The sequence below is a fragment of the Euwallacea similis genome, chromosome 14 (genome assembly GCF_039881205.1).
Source record: "Euwallacea similis isolate ESF13 chromosome 14, ESF131.1, whole genome shotgun sequence".
NCBI classification, from domain to species: domain Eukaryota; kingdom Metazoa; phylum Arthropoda; class Insecta; order Coleoptera; family Curculionidae; genus Euwallacea; species Euwallacea similis.
The window spans coordinates 1,766,064-1,782,416 of record NC_089622.1 but is presented as its reverse complement, the minus strand read 5'-3'; the positions used below and the strand labels follow the sequence as shown (position 1 = coordinate 1,782,416).

The 16,353-nt window shown below is 35.5% G+C and overlaps 2 protein-coding genes and 1 long non-coding RNA gene across 4 annotated transcripts; 1 reads left to right on the top strand and 2 right to left on the bottom strand.

The window, feature by feature from the left end:
* Positions 1–2,306: 2,306 nt before the first annotated feature.
* On the bottom strand, positions 2,307–3,386 carry LOC136413578 (uncharacterized). 2 transcript variants are annotated; one of them, XM_066397219.1, is made up of 4 exons: positions 3,286–3,386; positions 3,188–3,233; positions 2,466–3,136; positions 2,307–2,414 (listed from the first exon to the last, which is right to left on the bottom strand). In XM_066397219.1, exons 1-4 carry the CDS (start codon positions 3,289–3,291, stop codon positions 2,397–2,399), a joined length of 741 nt encoding a protein of 246 aa, XP_066253316.1. In that variant the 5' UTR covers positions 3,292–3,386; the 3' UTR covers positions 2,307–2,396. The 2 variants fall into 2 exon arrangements, with proteins under 2 accessions (XP_066253316.1, XP_066253317.1); XM_066397220.1 differs by having other exon boundaries at positions 2,307–2,411.
* A 352-nt stretch (positions 3,387–3,738) lies between these two features.
* LOC136413489 (uncharacterized) lies at positions 3,739–5,145 on the top strand. The gene is made up of 2 exons (XR_010752482.1): positions 3,739–3,953; positions 4,602–5,145. It is a non-coding gene; the product is annotated as an uncharacterized lncRNA (long non-coding RNA).
* A 7,346-nt stretch (positions 5,146–12,491) lies between these two features.
* On the bottom strand, positions 12,492–15,163 carry LOC136413391 (regucalcin-like). The gene is made up of 6 exons (XM_066396923.1): positions 15,149–15,163; positions 13,526–13,711; positions 13,265–13,471; positions 13,000–13,209; positions 12,755–12,942; positions 12,492–12,708 (listed from the first exon to the last, which is right to left on the bottom strand). Exons 2-6 carry the CDS (start codon positions 13,686–13,688, stop codon positions 12,544–12,546), a joined length of 933 nt encoding a protein of 310 aa, XP_066253020.1. The 5' UTR covers positions 13,689–13,711; positions 15,149–15,163; the 3' UTR covers positions 12,492–12,543.
* Between the last annotated feature and the right edge of the window lie 1,190 nt (positions 15,164–16,353).

Here is a 16,353-nt window from a genome sequence, read left to right as displayed (position 1 = left end):
CTTGAGCAACGGCTCGCTCCAATCGTTCCTTTTCTTTGACCATCGCAGAAATAGCTTTGCTGCAGTGGTCCCACTTCATTTTGCTTTCCAATATCCTGTTGATGAGAATTGTTGGAGTCAGATTGTTCAGACACTCGTTTAGCGTTTCTCTTTGTTCACCGAATAACGGGCATTGAAAAATGCAGTGCTCTGCGGTGTCGTTGACTCCACAGTTCCTGCAAACATTGGATATATATCTACGAAACGTTTTGTAGACCGGTGGGAAATATATTGGATCTTAAAAAATGATATTAAATCGTTCCGCTGTGATGATACGTAAATTGCATAAAAACCGCTTCTTACCTGCCCAATCCCAATCCCCCTTCGCAATGCTATTAACAGCGAAGACGAACATTAATCTCGCAAAGGATTAAGCAGGAAATTATGCCTTGATGAATGACACCCAATTTTCTTTCAGGAATCTGTCAAAAAACGTGACAATAGACTGGAATCTTAAAAGTGAATTTTAAAGCATTCATATGCAAATAATGCGTCCTTATATTCTGACACCGTTATAAAAGTGTAACGTGAAATATGAATTTATATCTCGCGTTTATCCCTTGTTATTCAGGCCTATCCAACAGCCGAGTGGTATTATGACAAGAAAAATATAAGTATTCAAAATGATGGATCATCTTAGTTTATAAAAAGGCCATTCTTTCCCCCGAAGACACTTAAGCTGACGTTTGTCGACTTTACTTTTGATCCCTGTCGTCGTAGTCTGTAATATTTCTATTTGTCGTCGAGGGGTGTTGTATGACGCAAACGACTCAAATGCCCTATAATGAGAACTAATATAATTGTTAATATGTCGAAATTGCCATTTGTGAGAGGTTTTTATTAGGACGAAATCACATTCAGTAAGCTTAATAGAATAGACGTCAGCTGCTGTCCGGGGACAAAATCCTATTAAAACTGAGGAAAAAAGGGAAAAGAAGATTACTATTTCCAAGACTGGTATATACCTAGATATTAGCCTGTTTCATTGCTATTTATTATATTATTTTTGGCAAAAGACAAGGGGAGGATGAAAATAAGACCAAGCATAAAGTTTGGGGATGTACGTAATTGCTGAACTGATCTGAAGGCTTAGGAATCGAAATATGTTTCTTTCATTTCTCAAGCTGCGAGGTTTGTCTGAAAGTAGGTTATTCCAGACCGGAAAAACACATGTCCTAGTTGTGTCGCCAATCTGAATTAAATTTCTGAAAATATTACTGAATACTTGTAAAGTTTGTCAAAGTCATTTGCATGCAGTTTGAGATATTTTGATTCGAATGCACTTTCCAAGTATAGGTTTTCATAAAATACACAAACACCAACACTAAGTTACATAACAATAGGTACAAGAGTTATATGTGCAACAGACGACTGATATCTCAAAGAAATGTCAAAGTCTCAAGAACTTTCACTACGCGAGATTCTTAAAAAATGTTATAAAGTTTTTATCTTTAACGGCCGTCGTTCGTTAACTATTATTATTTCAAATTTCTAAATCAATTTATTCCCTACTCAAATTTTTCTGTTTTGAGTAACAAACCAAAGTTTCTTTTCACCTCGTTGCTGCCAGTATATACCTACGAAAGAGCCATTTAACTATATGCCGAATCCCTCATTGTTTTAGTTATTTTCAAATAAAAATGAAGAACACTCCTCCAATCAGGGGTTTCTACCGTAAACTTCAAATGTTCTCGCAAGCTCTAGAAGACATCAATATCTTTTCTCTAGAAACATAATTTCCTTTCTAGCCCTGAAGAAAATAATTTAATTAAATAATTTTTATGTTACATAGAAACTAGGCCACTCCTTGTGAGTTCTAGGAGCTTTCTTTCCAGGATCAAAACAGTTTGCTGAGCCATTCAACATTAATTGTGTTTTGTAATTTTAACGGAAATTGGCTTTTAGGTGGCCGGCATTAAATCGAAAACCAATATTTACTACTTTTATAGGTTTCCAACAGCAAACTTGCCAAGAAACTGCTCTGGAAGTGGAAAATGCACGTTAATGTGTTTATCTTAAACATATTTTAGATTTCTGCTTTGTGACGACGAAATGCAAATTTGCTCAATTGTTATAACCACTCGGATTTAGGGTTGAATCCTGGAAATTTGTCGGAAACGATTAATTTAATGCAGAGAGTTTCTGGATGAGCCACGGAGAGCCTCAAGCTGATAGAACGTATTTCCCTATGATTATTTGATTAAGGGCAAGAAATGTTGTGTGTGATTACATAGCAGAGAAGGCACGAAGCCCTCTAGAATACAAACTTTATGAGGTGAAACTGAAATTTTAATGATACATAGATATTAACTGAACAAAATAGATATTATCTATATTCCATTTGCTTGAAAATAGCTTCACGATGGGGGTCCCTCCTAAGAAATAAATTGAAGTATATTTTTAATAAAAAAAGGCAATTTACTTACAGTAGTAGTCGTTGAAGAATCATTATCATCATCATCATCATTGTCATCATTATCATCATTATCATCATCATCATTATTACCATCATCATTATTACCATCATCATCATTACCATCATTATCTTTACCATCATCATCATTACCATCATCATCATTACCATCATTATCTTGACCATCATCATCATTACCATCATTATCTTGACCATCATCATCATTACCATCATTATCTTTACCATCATCATCATTATTACCATCATCATTATTATCATCATCATTATTATTATCATCATTACCACCATCATTATTATCATCATCATCATTGTTGTCATCATTGTCATCATCATTGTTGTCATCATTGTCATCATCATTGTCGTCATCATTGTCGTCATCATTGTCGTCATCATTGTCATCATCATCATCATTATCATCATCATCATTATCATCATTACAATTATCATCATCATTATCATCATCATCATCATCCTCAGGCAATTCTACAGGGTCAGAACCTTCATGAGAGGGGAAACACGGCTCCTCTCCACCTTCCCGTGCCACCACAATTCCCCTTTCTGCGGCATCAGCATCAGTTGTATCAGTTTCAGTATTATCAACTTCAGTAGTAGTAGACTCAGTAGAGCAACCTTCATTCGTTTCTCCTCTTTCTATATAGTAACCTTCAGAATCACCGCATTAGCATTTTTTCTGAAATATTCGACATAACTTACATTCTACTGCTAGGATTCCCATTGCTATTAATAGAATTTTATAAACCTGCAAAATGTGATTTAGAAATTTTCAAATTGAATAATATTAGAATACTTACCCTCATGGTGATTTTGTATTTAAATAGACTTAAGGAAAAAAACTCCAACTGAGGAAGACAAGCACCTTTTTATATTCGTTGAGGAAAATGCACTTAAGTTTAATTGAGCTTTGTTGCTAGGTACTATCTATGGAGGTAATGGCCATTTAAATTAACTGAAATAATTTCCTATCGGTTAAATGAGTGGTTAAATTAGTCTTAAAAATGTTATTAATTCCAACCAAGGCAGATCCAAATACATTTATCAAAAAATTCACTAAATCATCCAACACGCTATTAAGAATATAGTTTTCTTAAGAGAAATCTAACTTAGATTTTTCACTTATAAAGTCTTCACCAACCAATTAATGTTCTTTGTAATTTACATTGTAGAGTTATTATTTACGTAATTTTTTTCTATCATATCAAATACTGATATTTCAATCGCACATGAGTGCTGTTGCCTATCGAAACTATTAAAGAAAACTTATTTTCCTTTCAAGTTGTCATACATTTAGATAGCATTATGAATTACGCACATGTGTTGTAAATATGATGAAGGACGAAAATGCTAGTGTTATGTCGATTTGTTTATTATGCACTTGACTTAGAAAGTAAATGGAAAATGCTTTTAGTAATAAAGTCATACAATCATGTTTATTAATGAAGAACTTTAAGATATATTTCTGGTAAGTTTACAAATGAATGATTAAGAATATAAATATCTATTCTTGGTTTTCTGAGATATTACAGTGATCTGTATAGTGAATTTTATATACATATGTATTATGCTCGCTACTGCATCACTTATGTGATAATATATTAATAATTAAGCCTGAGATATAAATAGGCAACAGGGCTATTGAACTTACTTCGATGCTTGATATAGATTTTTCACCATAAAGCTGTCATTAAAAATAATTAAGTTGAGCAAATAGCAAATAAATGGAAAATTTCCATATATAAATTAGGTTTATTTAATAAATATAAAAATTTTATGTAGAAACGTGGGGTAATTCAGTTAATGAACTGAGAATCCCTCTGAGAGCTGATTGTAAATCTATGTAGACAACCACTCTTTCAAAGCTCTAGTGAAATCATAACAAGGGATGAATATTAAAATGTGCCTAGATGATTTTATAACATTAGTGTCAAGCTCATGTGATTAATTTGATTTTCATGGTAATTGTGAGTCAAACGAGTGAGGTTTTATGGGACAACATGACAAGAGTTACATCAAATAGTATTTCCTAATAATTTTCATACATATTTTTTTCTTATTTTGTTTTACGCGGAAATCCTGAAAAGAATAATGCTCAAACTTGATCTTATTCCAGCTACGCCCCGTATCCTAGACCTACAGCATCCATTCTTCTAACGGTCCCCGATGATGATATTACCATACTTCAATAAGATCCATATGATTCATCTACTACAACAGACTGCACAAAGTTGAACGAACAGTTGTGACATAATTCGTTAAGAATGTCCTACTCTCCAGATTCAAGAAGACTATTTTTGCGATTTTGAAAGCAGTGTAAAATTAAAGTAATTTTCCAAGATTCCAGGACCTCAAATGAGGTATCCAGATACAATATATGATTCATATTTCTAGGAAACGGATAACCGCAGCTTCAAAAGTGTTCTCTTATTAAAAATATTACAGTATTTTCAAAAACATTATAAAAGGGTCTGTCAATACTGATAGTCACGTAAATTCCAAATCAGTCTCCAGATGTCTGTGCCCATACAGAAAACGAACGAGAATCAGGACTGCCGAATGATTTGCTCCGCTGCTGCTCGAAGTTTGTCCTGCCAAGAAGCTTTGAGTTATTGCCACTTGAGGCCAACGATCCAGAAATAAACACTTCTGACTCGGGACGATTGCTTGTTTTTTCCTCTTCTGCAGCTTACGTAGGACGAAAAATTTAAACCGACTTATCGTATTTTGTCAACCGGTTTTAATGAAGTGAAGCTGAAAAAGCGCTTTATAAGAGCAAAACTAACGGAGCAATTTTAGAGCGATAAAGGTGAGGAATTTTGCAATAGCACTTGGGAAGCAATTTGACTCGGAACCAGGCTTAATGAAGAGGACATTCGTGCAAGCATATTTTAAAGGATCTAATGCAACACTATCCTGATACACAACGACCTAATTGGACCGTGCACTTTCGGTTCGGGTCATTGGTTTTAATGGTGTATTAAGTCTGATAAATTAGTACGGACCCGTACACCACTGTGAGTTCGCATTGTCTCGCCTTATTCGGTTGCCGTGTTTTTGTTGGCCGCGGCTATAATAAGCCGTTTAATATTCCACACTCATTTCAATTTCGTTCCGTTTAATAAAGGGATTGAAGGGCGTTTTACGAGCCCTTTATTTGCATATGCATTTTTCATCATGCGGTCGTTGCCCCACATTCCCGTCGACGATTTGTCTTGCAGGAGTGACATAGGGCCCTATTAAAAATCCCGCTAAGTTATTTGCGGGAAAGCTCCGCTATCTGCAACTAGTAATTTACTTGGAGTGTAAATTGGTCATGAAAAAGAGCGAAATAAGATATTCCGTTCCGTTTTAATCGTCGTTTTGAAACGGACCTGGAATGAGGATTAATCGTCTCGTCTGCCATATAAATAAAATTAATCCCGAAAATAGTTGCCGTCAATCCAGCGGTACAATGGCAGACAAGAGGGCGTTTCTTAAAAGGATTTTCTGTGTTGCTGCAGGACTTTAATGACAGAAGTGCCATTAATCACTAGTTTTTCTTTTGCCACACAAGTGGATTTTTCATCGAGGGGACGGAATAAGCGCCCATGAAATTAATTTGACTCAATTTTATTAGACATTTAGAACAATCAAAAAACACAACACGTAAAGTGCTTTAAAGCACACTCAGTTTATTATATATGGGATTGCACTTCGCTAAAGGAGGCTGACATGTGAATGCTGGCGTTCGACGGACCGTAAACACATCCAACAAATCAATTTCTTCGGTGCAACGCTCGTTCATTTCGGTTCCACTTAAAAGTTATTGATGATTTTTCATTTGAAACGAAACAGCGTTATCGAAAACGGCAATCATTTAACGTCAGCTCGGCTAGTTTAACGGTGCCAAAGTTGCGGCAAAATCCGGATTCCGACCGGATCAAACTTTGACGGTTACTAATTCACATTCGCTCGGTGAGATACTAATTTGGGTTTTCTGGTCTGGCTTTAGAGGCTGATTTTTTTCATAAAGGAGCGACATTTAAGCATGCCTTTTCACGATACTTTAGATTTAGTATACAGTTAAATTAAGTTTTTTTGGACTGCCGTGCTTTTTGAGCACTAAAGTGGTGTTAAAAGTTCAGACTCGCAATTCTTAAGGTATTTTTCAAAGTTCTCTATGGCTAAATTTTATATAGAATTACGTCCATTGCAAAACTCGTCGCTTCACTCCTCGTTTTGCAAATTTAGACGGGTACGACACCTTATAAAACTTTTATCTTAATATACCATTTTCAGTGCGGCTCCAAACAAAATTGCCTAGAATTTTTATCCAGTGTGTGGGTTTAAATATCTAAGAAGAGGCTAGACATGCATTTATAAATAGTTAAATTTTAGAAATCAGGGATAAAGGATTTTTGGGAAAAAATTTGTAAATTTCAAAATTTTCGCAATCGCGACGGAAAAATTCGCTCGATCGAACGTACTAAATCATCCTATACATAACTCGTGGGCAAAAATAGTGTACACAACTTGCAAAACAATTTCTCAGCACACTGACGTGATTGTCGACCTCGCCTGCGGCTCGTGCACTATGTATGACGCCCGTGTGTTAATAGTTATTTCCTTAGCTTGTTATGTAATACAGTATTCTTAACAGTTAAAATTGCATTTTCTGAAATATTTTATAGAGAAGAATACTCCAATAAATTTCGAAACGAGACACCTCTCATGAATTTCATACAGAAGAAGCTTCGGGTATTAAGTACAGCAGCGAAACCTGCAAGGAGATTGGTGTCTAGAAACATTTGGAGATATGAGGCACAATACACAATAAGCACCTTCGCCACTAATTGTTTACGCAATATTACTGTTAACTAATAGAATTTATCTGTATTTATGTAATTTGGAATTTATCCAAGACATGCTTCTGATTGAGACCGCGAAGTTAAGGTATTTTTTAATGATCACCAGAGCTAAGCATGAGTTAGTTCCCTGCACCCTCGAGCAGTAGCTGACTAAATTATGAGCATCTGTGCAATTAGGCCTTAATGCGAGTTTTTGGTAACGGTAACTTATGCTAAACCTCTGTCGCGTCTCGCTAGGTAAACAAAATGCTCTCATCTCTTACCGAATTTGTCATATCTCGTGTTCTGTCTCGAATAAAACGTGAAATAAACTATCAGACACTCAATCCTCATCAGAATTATTTAGCAACCCCCCGATTCAAATGAAGCACAACTACAAATCGCCACCATACATCAAAATGAAACACTGCCTTCTGTCGGGAGCAGAAACTTGCTATGGCCCTAAATTACAATGGCTGTGTTTGAATTCATTGTTTCAAATTCATTAGGTTTACGATTGTTTATTACAGATTTTATATCCGGATTTGATATTCTCGCATCGATTTTTTATGTGTGTGAGTCCCATTCGAGTGTTTTTGATTGGCTTGTTCATTATTAACAGCCTGCAAATTGTTGGTAACAATGTTGTTTTACTTCACTCAATCTAGTGAATTCCTGTTAAAAATAGTTTTATTTGCTTTATGCAAATTTTATCATTTTGGTCAAAATATGTTATCGGAACAGGCATTTGTATATTATTAGGATTGATAGTCTCAATTTTATTTGCATATAAATTTCATAGCGGGTTATGTTCCCCCTTTATCCGATTATGATAAAACGAATATTTTATTGGGATCATAAAATAAACCCCTGAGGAATATCAGTTTTATTTTTTCGAGATTTGCATTATTTACCGACGCATTATGAGGAAGCAAATTAGGGGAATATTACCATAACTCAATAACTCGATGGTAAATATTAACATTTATATTATATGGCCATTAACCAAACCGCCATTTGGCTAAAAGTATGAAAATTGCATTTTTACGATTGTAGTAATAATTATTAATAAGGGCGTAGAAGGAATAAAAGTATTCAAAACTTAATCAGAAGAAAAATTCAATTCGGTGTATCTGGCACAAAGAAACGCAATCATCAAGCCTCAAAAGAAAAATATTGTCTCTTCCTTTTCCAAACACCTCGAGGGTTATTTGCAATATTCACATTAAAGAGGTGATGAAGAGCTCCTGAAAAGCAATTACCTTTATCGATTTTATCGAGGGCGCTCTCAAAAGATATTCCTCACACGTGGCGGTAAACGGGTTAACACTTTTAATTCTATTTTATCGGATCATTCTTTTAGTTTCTTAATAATTTAACGAGGTTATTTAAATTGTATTTGGAAACGGTCTTAATAAAGCCTCAAACTTTCGAGCAAACAAACTTGTTATAATTGTAATGGGATTTCGACCGAATTATGCAAAATAGCGATGCAGATGGAGAAATGGTAAGGATTTGGGGTCATGAGGGACAAGAGTGTTTTCTGGGAAAGATAGAAATTTAAATATCCCCCACCTCAATCGATTAAGTTTGAAGCGCATTTAAATAACAAAGAAAGGCCGGATCTTTAGAGTCCTCTTCAACTGAAAAGTACAACAATGGTGGGGAACAAATTACGGCAAATCATTGATATATTGTCCATTTTTGGCTTAGAACAATCCGGGATATAATATATTACTTTCCTGACGGAAATGAGACGTCTCCAATGTGATTCGGTTACGTGTTTCAATAATATTTGTGTGAGTACGTGAGCAGAAATGTTGTGCAAGTTGTATGAGCTTGGGGATGAAATATTGCCTTTCAATGCCACAGAGTGTATTTCGGCAATAGATAAAGGTTCTTGTGTTGGCTAAAGCTATAAGAGAAATGACAGAGTGAGAGATGAACACTCCTAGCCTGCATCCATTTAAGTTCTCTTTTTCGAATAATTCAATTCTCACCGCTTTCGCCTTTTAATGTATGGAACATTTTTCTTCCCGTTTTCGTTCTTTGACAGCACACACCATATCTACTGCTTTGTCGCATAGACAAAATTAATTTGAAAACAAAAATAGTTATTTTCCCACCGACTGCGCAAAAGTGATCATTTCCACTTCGCTTCGTTCATGCAATCACTAGTTAATTACAAAATTAATTTACAAGAAGTTAGTTTAGCATAAAATCCAGTACCGTATTAGTAAAAATTCCTACTTGTCCTCTATTCAAATAGAAATTTCTGCTAGTTAATTTAAATTTCAATTTACGACGTTGGGGAAAATTGCTCATAGGGCACACCTGCGATACTTGTAAAGCTGGATGGTTGTTACAATTTCCATTTTCGGTCAGATCAGATTCTTATTCTTCAAACTTCCTCCCCTTCGAATTGTCGTAATTTATGATCACCTAGAAAAATGATCAATTCGTATTCCTGAAAAGTTTTTCGAACTCTGGCAAGTGAATTTCATGCCAACGCTAATATTTCACTATTCTTTTTTCTAGTTTCTAGTTTCTACAGGACTCAATTTTCGCATCGTTGAAGGATTAAATTTAGTTTTTTTAAGCAATTCGCTGAGCTAAGATTTTCCCAGTTCTTGTTAATTCCTTACCAATGGATCATAGGGCATTCATGCAAAGAGAATGAAACTGACGATTATTGCGAAATTATTGAAAATCTTGTGTTACCATTAAGGTCGGTTTTCAGGCGGTTTTGGAAATGTAGAAATTGGACGGTTACTAAGGTAATTTCTATTTTCTGTCAGACTTGATTTCTAGTTACTCCGAGAAAAATTGCTCTGAATTTTTTTTTCAAAGACCTCAAATACCGGGTTGCCATATAATTTATCACACCACAACAGCAAATTTCAATTTTCCAGTCAAATAAATTAATTTTAAAACTTAAAACAAAAAACATATTTTCCCATACAAGCGAGGCTGGTCAAAGAAGGACGCCGTTTTTGTCCCCAAAAGCAATAAAAGCCTAAATATGATGAATTGAGGTTAGGAAAAAATTCAAGCCAGAGAAAAATGGACCAAACAAAGCCTAGGCTGGACTGTTTTTATTGTTATTTGTTGTTCCATTGTGTCTTAGATGAAAACCCCCATAAGTTCAGTTTTTCTTGTAGCAAAAAAACTCCCTTTGACAGGTAAATACAATGGAAAACTTTGCTATAGTCCTGTAGAGCTCTGAACGTAAAGCAATAATTCTAATCGATATATTGTCGATAAGAAAAGGGATAAATGATGTTTGGCACCATTATTGGAGCCCACGATAAACCACTGTCAAGAAACGGGTTTTTGTCCATATAAAAGTTTTAAAAGAGATAATACCAGGCAAAGCTGGAAGTTCGCTTGTTACGATATCTGGAGAAATATAGAGGTCCTGATAGGACCCATTTTAGAATCTCGTGGACGACCGAAGCGAGACAACTTTTCAAATAATATGCAGTTAACTTTTTATAAATTCGGTCCGATTTATCTCGTGTCAAAAACAAAAGTTTCTCTCGTAGTTTAGCAAATTTTCGGCGAACGTAAACATGGCGGCTCAGCTAAATCCCACGCAATTTTTCCCATATATATTTAAATTAAATATTCCCTATCTTTGCGAAGTTGAAATCGATTTACAGACGGATGTATAGGAATAAAAACTTTTCCCCCAACAGCGTTTGTCTTAAATCTCTTTCTCGAAGCGAATTACTCTTTCTGAAAAGTTGCGGAACACGGAGAAGAAATAACAGCGCTGAAACAACTGGTTCTTACCATTTTCGTATTTCGCGATGTTGTTGTTAACACTTTTCCTTCTCTAGATACCTCATTTCTCCCTCAAAATTGTTTGTCATCCGTATTCCTTAAGATGTGATCGGGATATAGAAAAACGCTCACAATCCTCTCTATGATCATTGAGGCTTGATCCGGATTTAGAATACTTCTCAAATATATAATTTTTACGCTATTTACTTACTAAAGAAACTTTTCGTGGGCAAGTTAATTTCTCAGTTCAAATTAAGACACAAATAAGAAATATGATTTCGGGTGACATCCTAAACCTTTAAGGCCTGCTTGGGTTAGACCAGTCTTTGTACCTACTGCTATGGCACTTTGGGAGATTAATGCAAGTTGTGTTTAAACTTCATTCCCATAGTCACCCGAATTCGTCCAAAGTTAGACACCCCAAATACATCTTGAGAGGCCAAAATTTATTTTTACGTACAATTTTCCTCCTGAGGCTCAAACATCATCAGTAAGTTCTCTAAAGTCAGTTGTGGTCAGGCTACATTTGGAAATCTGTTACAAGACAAAGCCACACATTTTTTTAAGTCTCAACTTACCTTGCCCTTTACATTACCCCCGAAGTCTTCCATAAAGTGTATTTGGACTCCCTAGATACAATGTAACAGCAGACTCAAACTTCATCCTGAAACCTAAACTCGAAATTTATTGGCGTGAAAGGTCCATTTTGGGAAGTTACAATTTCATAAAATTTGCGGCATTGGTAAATCTCGAAAAATAGAGCTTTGGCTTGCTATCAACTTCGACTTTAACTGCGTCACTGCTTTTATAGCAATTCGGAAGCAAGATTTGTCCTTCTTAGACCAAATAAGAGACATTATAGAGGCTGACGTTCATTGGTGTAATGCCGAAAGTTTTCGATCTTGGAGAAGAAACGTTTAAATAGAATGGAAAGAGTGGAAAAATGTGGAGATGGATCATCTAAATCGAACTTTCCACTAATTTTCCCATCCTTGCTCGATGCCTAATTTAACAAAAACCGAGCCTTAAGTGGAAATCTTCGAATTTACACATCCAAACTGTACTCTCCACATATGGAGATAGTTGAAGTTTACTCAGGCTTGGGGTGGAATAAGACACAAAGAACACAAACACATTTTGAGCTTAAGCCGTAAAATGTTTTAAGGTCTTTGCTGAAAACGGGTCTGTATCAAAACCAAATATACCTAATGGATCCGCATAAGGGCGTGTAAACTTGTCTCCGGGCGCAGAAAGTAGTAAAACGCGATAAAGTGCCTGTATAAACTTGGAAAAGGTATGGCATTTTTACGTGCTGGTAAATATCCAATAAAGCGCGAAATGATCTGGATGCTTAGGTATTTGCAAATGTAATTGAATTTCTAGTATTGCAATTACTTAGCTAATGGAGGATTTATTGTGAAGCGTATAAATTCAGAGCTGTTTCTACAAGACGAAATCATTGGGGGGTAATCCTCTGGCACCCACTTGTGTGACTTTGTACAGACACCCATCACCTGGAGCGTTTATTACGTATCCTGGTAATGGCGTATTTCCAGTGGTCACGAATAATATATCCAAATCTGGGCCTCCCCAGGCCATTGCGGTTACCTATGAATATATTCTGAAATATTGCCACTTTGAATAAAAGTCATACCTGTTTTGCAGGGATTTCAATGGTTTGCAGGACAACCTCAGGCTTGCTAGGATTAATTTTAACAATCTTCTTCCCTCCAAACACCGCAACCCAGATATTACCATCGGTATCTATAGTCATTCCATCAGGCAGCTCCTGCAAGTTTTTAACTTTATCAGTAATGAACATACGTTTCCTTTTGATTGCACCTGAAACAACCTTCGATATATTTCAGGGAAAAATACTCGACAAGACTCAATAGAGACCTGGAGTAATCACTCCATTGTCGAGATCAAACTCATACTCGTCCACGAGTCCGGACATACTGTCAATATAATAAAACTTTTTAGTAGAATCATTCCAGGCCATTCCGTTGGATATGGAAATATTCTCCAATTGAGTTTTCAGGCAGTTTTGGTATGAATACAGCTTTCCAAATCCCCCTTTTTGATTTGTCGGATTCATCCCAATAGTTCCTATTAAATTTACTTTATTGTTGCGATATTTACAACAAAAAAGGATGAAGTTTACCTGTCCATAATCTGCCCAAAGAGTCGCATTTTCCGTCGTTAAATTTACCATCTTTATCAGCATCAACGTCTGATCCTTGCAATTTCTCAATTTGTTCCACTTTTTCAGAAACTCCATCCCACTTCAAAGTCGCAAGATCTGTTTCTTGACTAACAATAAATTTGTCTTTGAATGATTTGATTGGAATTATGAAAGAAGGAGTTTGATCTAGAATCACATAATAATTGAGACCAAATCAATTTCTCTCTTGCTGTTGCTTACCCAAAGGTGCTTTAGCATGCTGACGCGTTGAAGGTGTGTACTTGTGGATACATTTTCCAGGAATATCCACGAAATAGAGGCTTTGAGTTTTGACGTCCCAATGAGGTGATTCCCCTAAAATTAGAGGAGGGATTTCTTCAATTTTCTCAACTATGGGGCTCATGGTTTTCTTTGAGTTTTGTGCATCTAGAAAAAAATGTTTGGTGAAGTTTTAAATGGTTTTTTTCTTTACAGAAATGGGAGGAATATCTCACGAGTAAATTGCAATTTACGAATGGAGAAAAGTATGTTTCTTTACAACTAAGGGACTCGAAAAAGACATATTATCCGCAATTTAACTTGAATGAATTTTTATTAAAATACCACCTACACCTGAAGAGAAATTTTTAGCTAGGGGACTGAGTTGCAAATTCCATAGACGCCAAATTTCCCTCGAGAGGACTGATTTGCAAGTTCAAAAGACTGTCTGGTTTTCAAGATACTGGATGTCAAAGTGTTAATAAAAACCCGTTATTTTATTAATTAAGGCAAAGTCTTACCAGGGATTTTAATAAAACTTCGTGTGGGGAAACTTGTTAGCAATAACAAATGGCTTTTTTTAATGTAATTCAATGTAAAATAATAATTCCAGTGTTATCGCGAGGTCTACTTTATCGAGATTTATCGAAAATATATGTCATGGGTTTTTGTGTGTTTACTGATGCGGTATACGGTATACGGTATAATCTATAATATTATAACCCAATGAAGCAGCATCACGCAAATTGCGACGGTATATCTATTACATCATTCTTTAAAAATAAGGCAAAAGCTATTATATGTCTAGTGTAAATGATACGGCAAATGTAAAATTTCTGTTCAATGAGAATAATGTAGTAGACCAAAAATGCCAGCGAATTGATGTCTTCACTTTAGAACGACAATATTATGAAACAGGAATTCTTGAATTCCGTTCTTTAGTTCTATAATGTGCGCATTTATTTAATGGTATTTGTCTAGTACATCATTCTTACACTAAAACTTCTTCAAATTTTCATCTATAGAGATGGCAACACACAGGACATATAAAAAAAAACGAATCAAGATGTGCATTGTCGCCCGAAGTCCCTGTTTTGGAAGCTGCTAATAATAGTCATAATCGTCTTCTAGAAAAAGTAAAAACCAATAAGGGATCAATTCTCAGTTCAGTACAATGTACAGTTTGTTTTTGTTCAGGAAAACATCACCAAATATCAACTTTTGTTGCGCAATATTACTAAATGATTGACTCTTAAGAGGTACAAATACGCCACAAGACTGATAAAAAAAATTTAATTAATTTTTCATTAAAACTTTGGCATAAAAACATCCTGAAATTAAGGTCACTGACGATGAAACACACTATCGTATAATAGGCATTTCAGCATCCCAGAATACGCAAGACGAGGAAATCTATTCGATCATTTATAGAAACTGCACTTAACACATAAACATCTGATACGTTACTTACACAAGCCACTGTAGTACTAATACTCAGTACTAAAATTTCATATGTTTATATACCTATATAGGGTAACAATTTATAATGCCAAAATTGCTTACACATGTAAGCTCGCTTTTTTATTTCGGGTGAAACAAAAGTACCTTTAAGTCGGATCACCCATGTCTTCAGCTCCCAACCATTGACACGTGGAAGACCCAACTATAAATTGAACGTAAGGTTGATGAACCTAAAAGGGATTCTGCAGAAAAACGGGAACATTACAATTGTCCAATTATACAATGGTTAAACTTTAACAATTTTTTCCGAAAATGTTTTAAGAATTTTCCAAAAAATGTTCCTACAAAATCGACTTAGTTTTTCATGAAACACCTACCCGTAAAATTTTATAGATAAATTGTGAATCACCCTGTATATTGTGACATTTAATGTCTATGAACGCGCATCCGGTACGATCTGTGGTGCAGCGGCGACGGGAACTGAATTTAGTAAACCCAAAACTTTCGAAGGAGGTGTGTTATCGCTCGCCAAATAGTTTAATAAATTTTGAGTTGCGCTATTAAAAATTTGCGTGTAGACAACATTGTTTATTTTTACATCGGAAATAAACAAAAATATTAATTTCTCAATTAAAATTACTAATACCCCAGAGATTCGATTAAAAAACGTCTGGTTCCAACAGGATGGTTGTCCTGCCCACAATAGCCAAGAGGCACAGGAATTTCTTTAGAGCGATCGTACCGAATGCGCGACGTGGATGCGCGTTCATAGACATTAAACGTCACAATATATATAGATGTAGACACTAATCGTCGCCGCAATATGTATATTGTAAAGCAGAGGAAAGAGTGACGAACCCTGCGGAAGTCCTTGTTCCGCTGAGAAGGGGAAGGAGAAACTGGTGTCAATGAGAACTTCCAGTTGTCGGTCTTCAAGTAGATTTTTAATTATTTATAGTAAATATTTTGGTGTTTGAACTTTGTACAATTTGTATAGCAGACTCCTGTACCACACACTGTCAAATGTCTTATTGATATCCATGAATAGACATGCCATTTTCCCTCCGTTCAGTTGTGTTGTTTGCATGTTGTTCGTTAATATAAAAAGTAGGCGTATAGTCGAGTGTTTTGGCTTAAAGCCGAATTGGTAGTTTGGGATATGTTTCCCGATCTTTTGTTGGAGTCTGCTTTTTATGGCCTGTTCAAAGTTATTACTCAGTACCGGGTATAGTGTAATTGGTCTATAGTTTTGCATAAGTGTGTCTAGACCACACAAGTTCTTCTCTCTTTGTGTTGCTCGTCTTATTTAGTTGATGTTTGTACTTGTTAATTATGTAGTCATGTGTTGT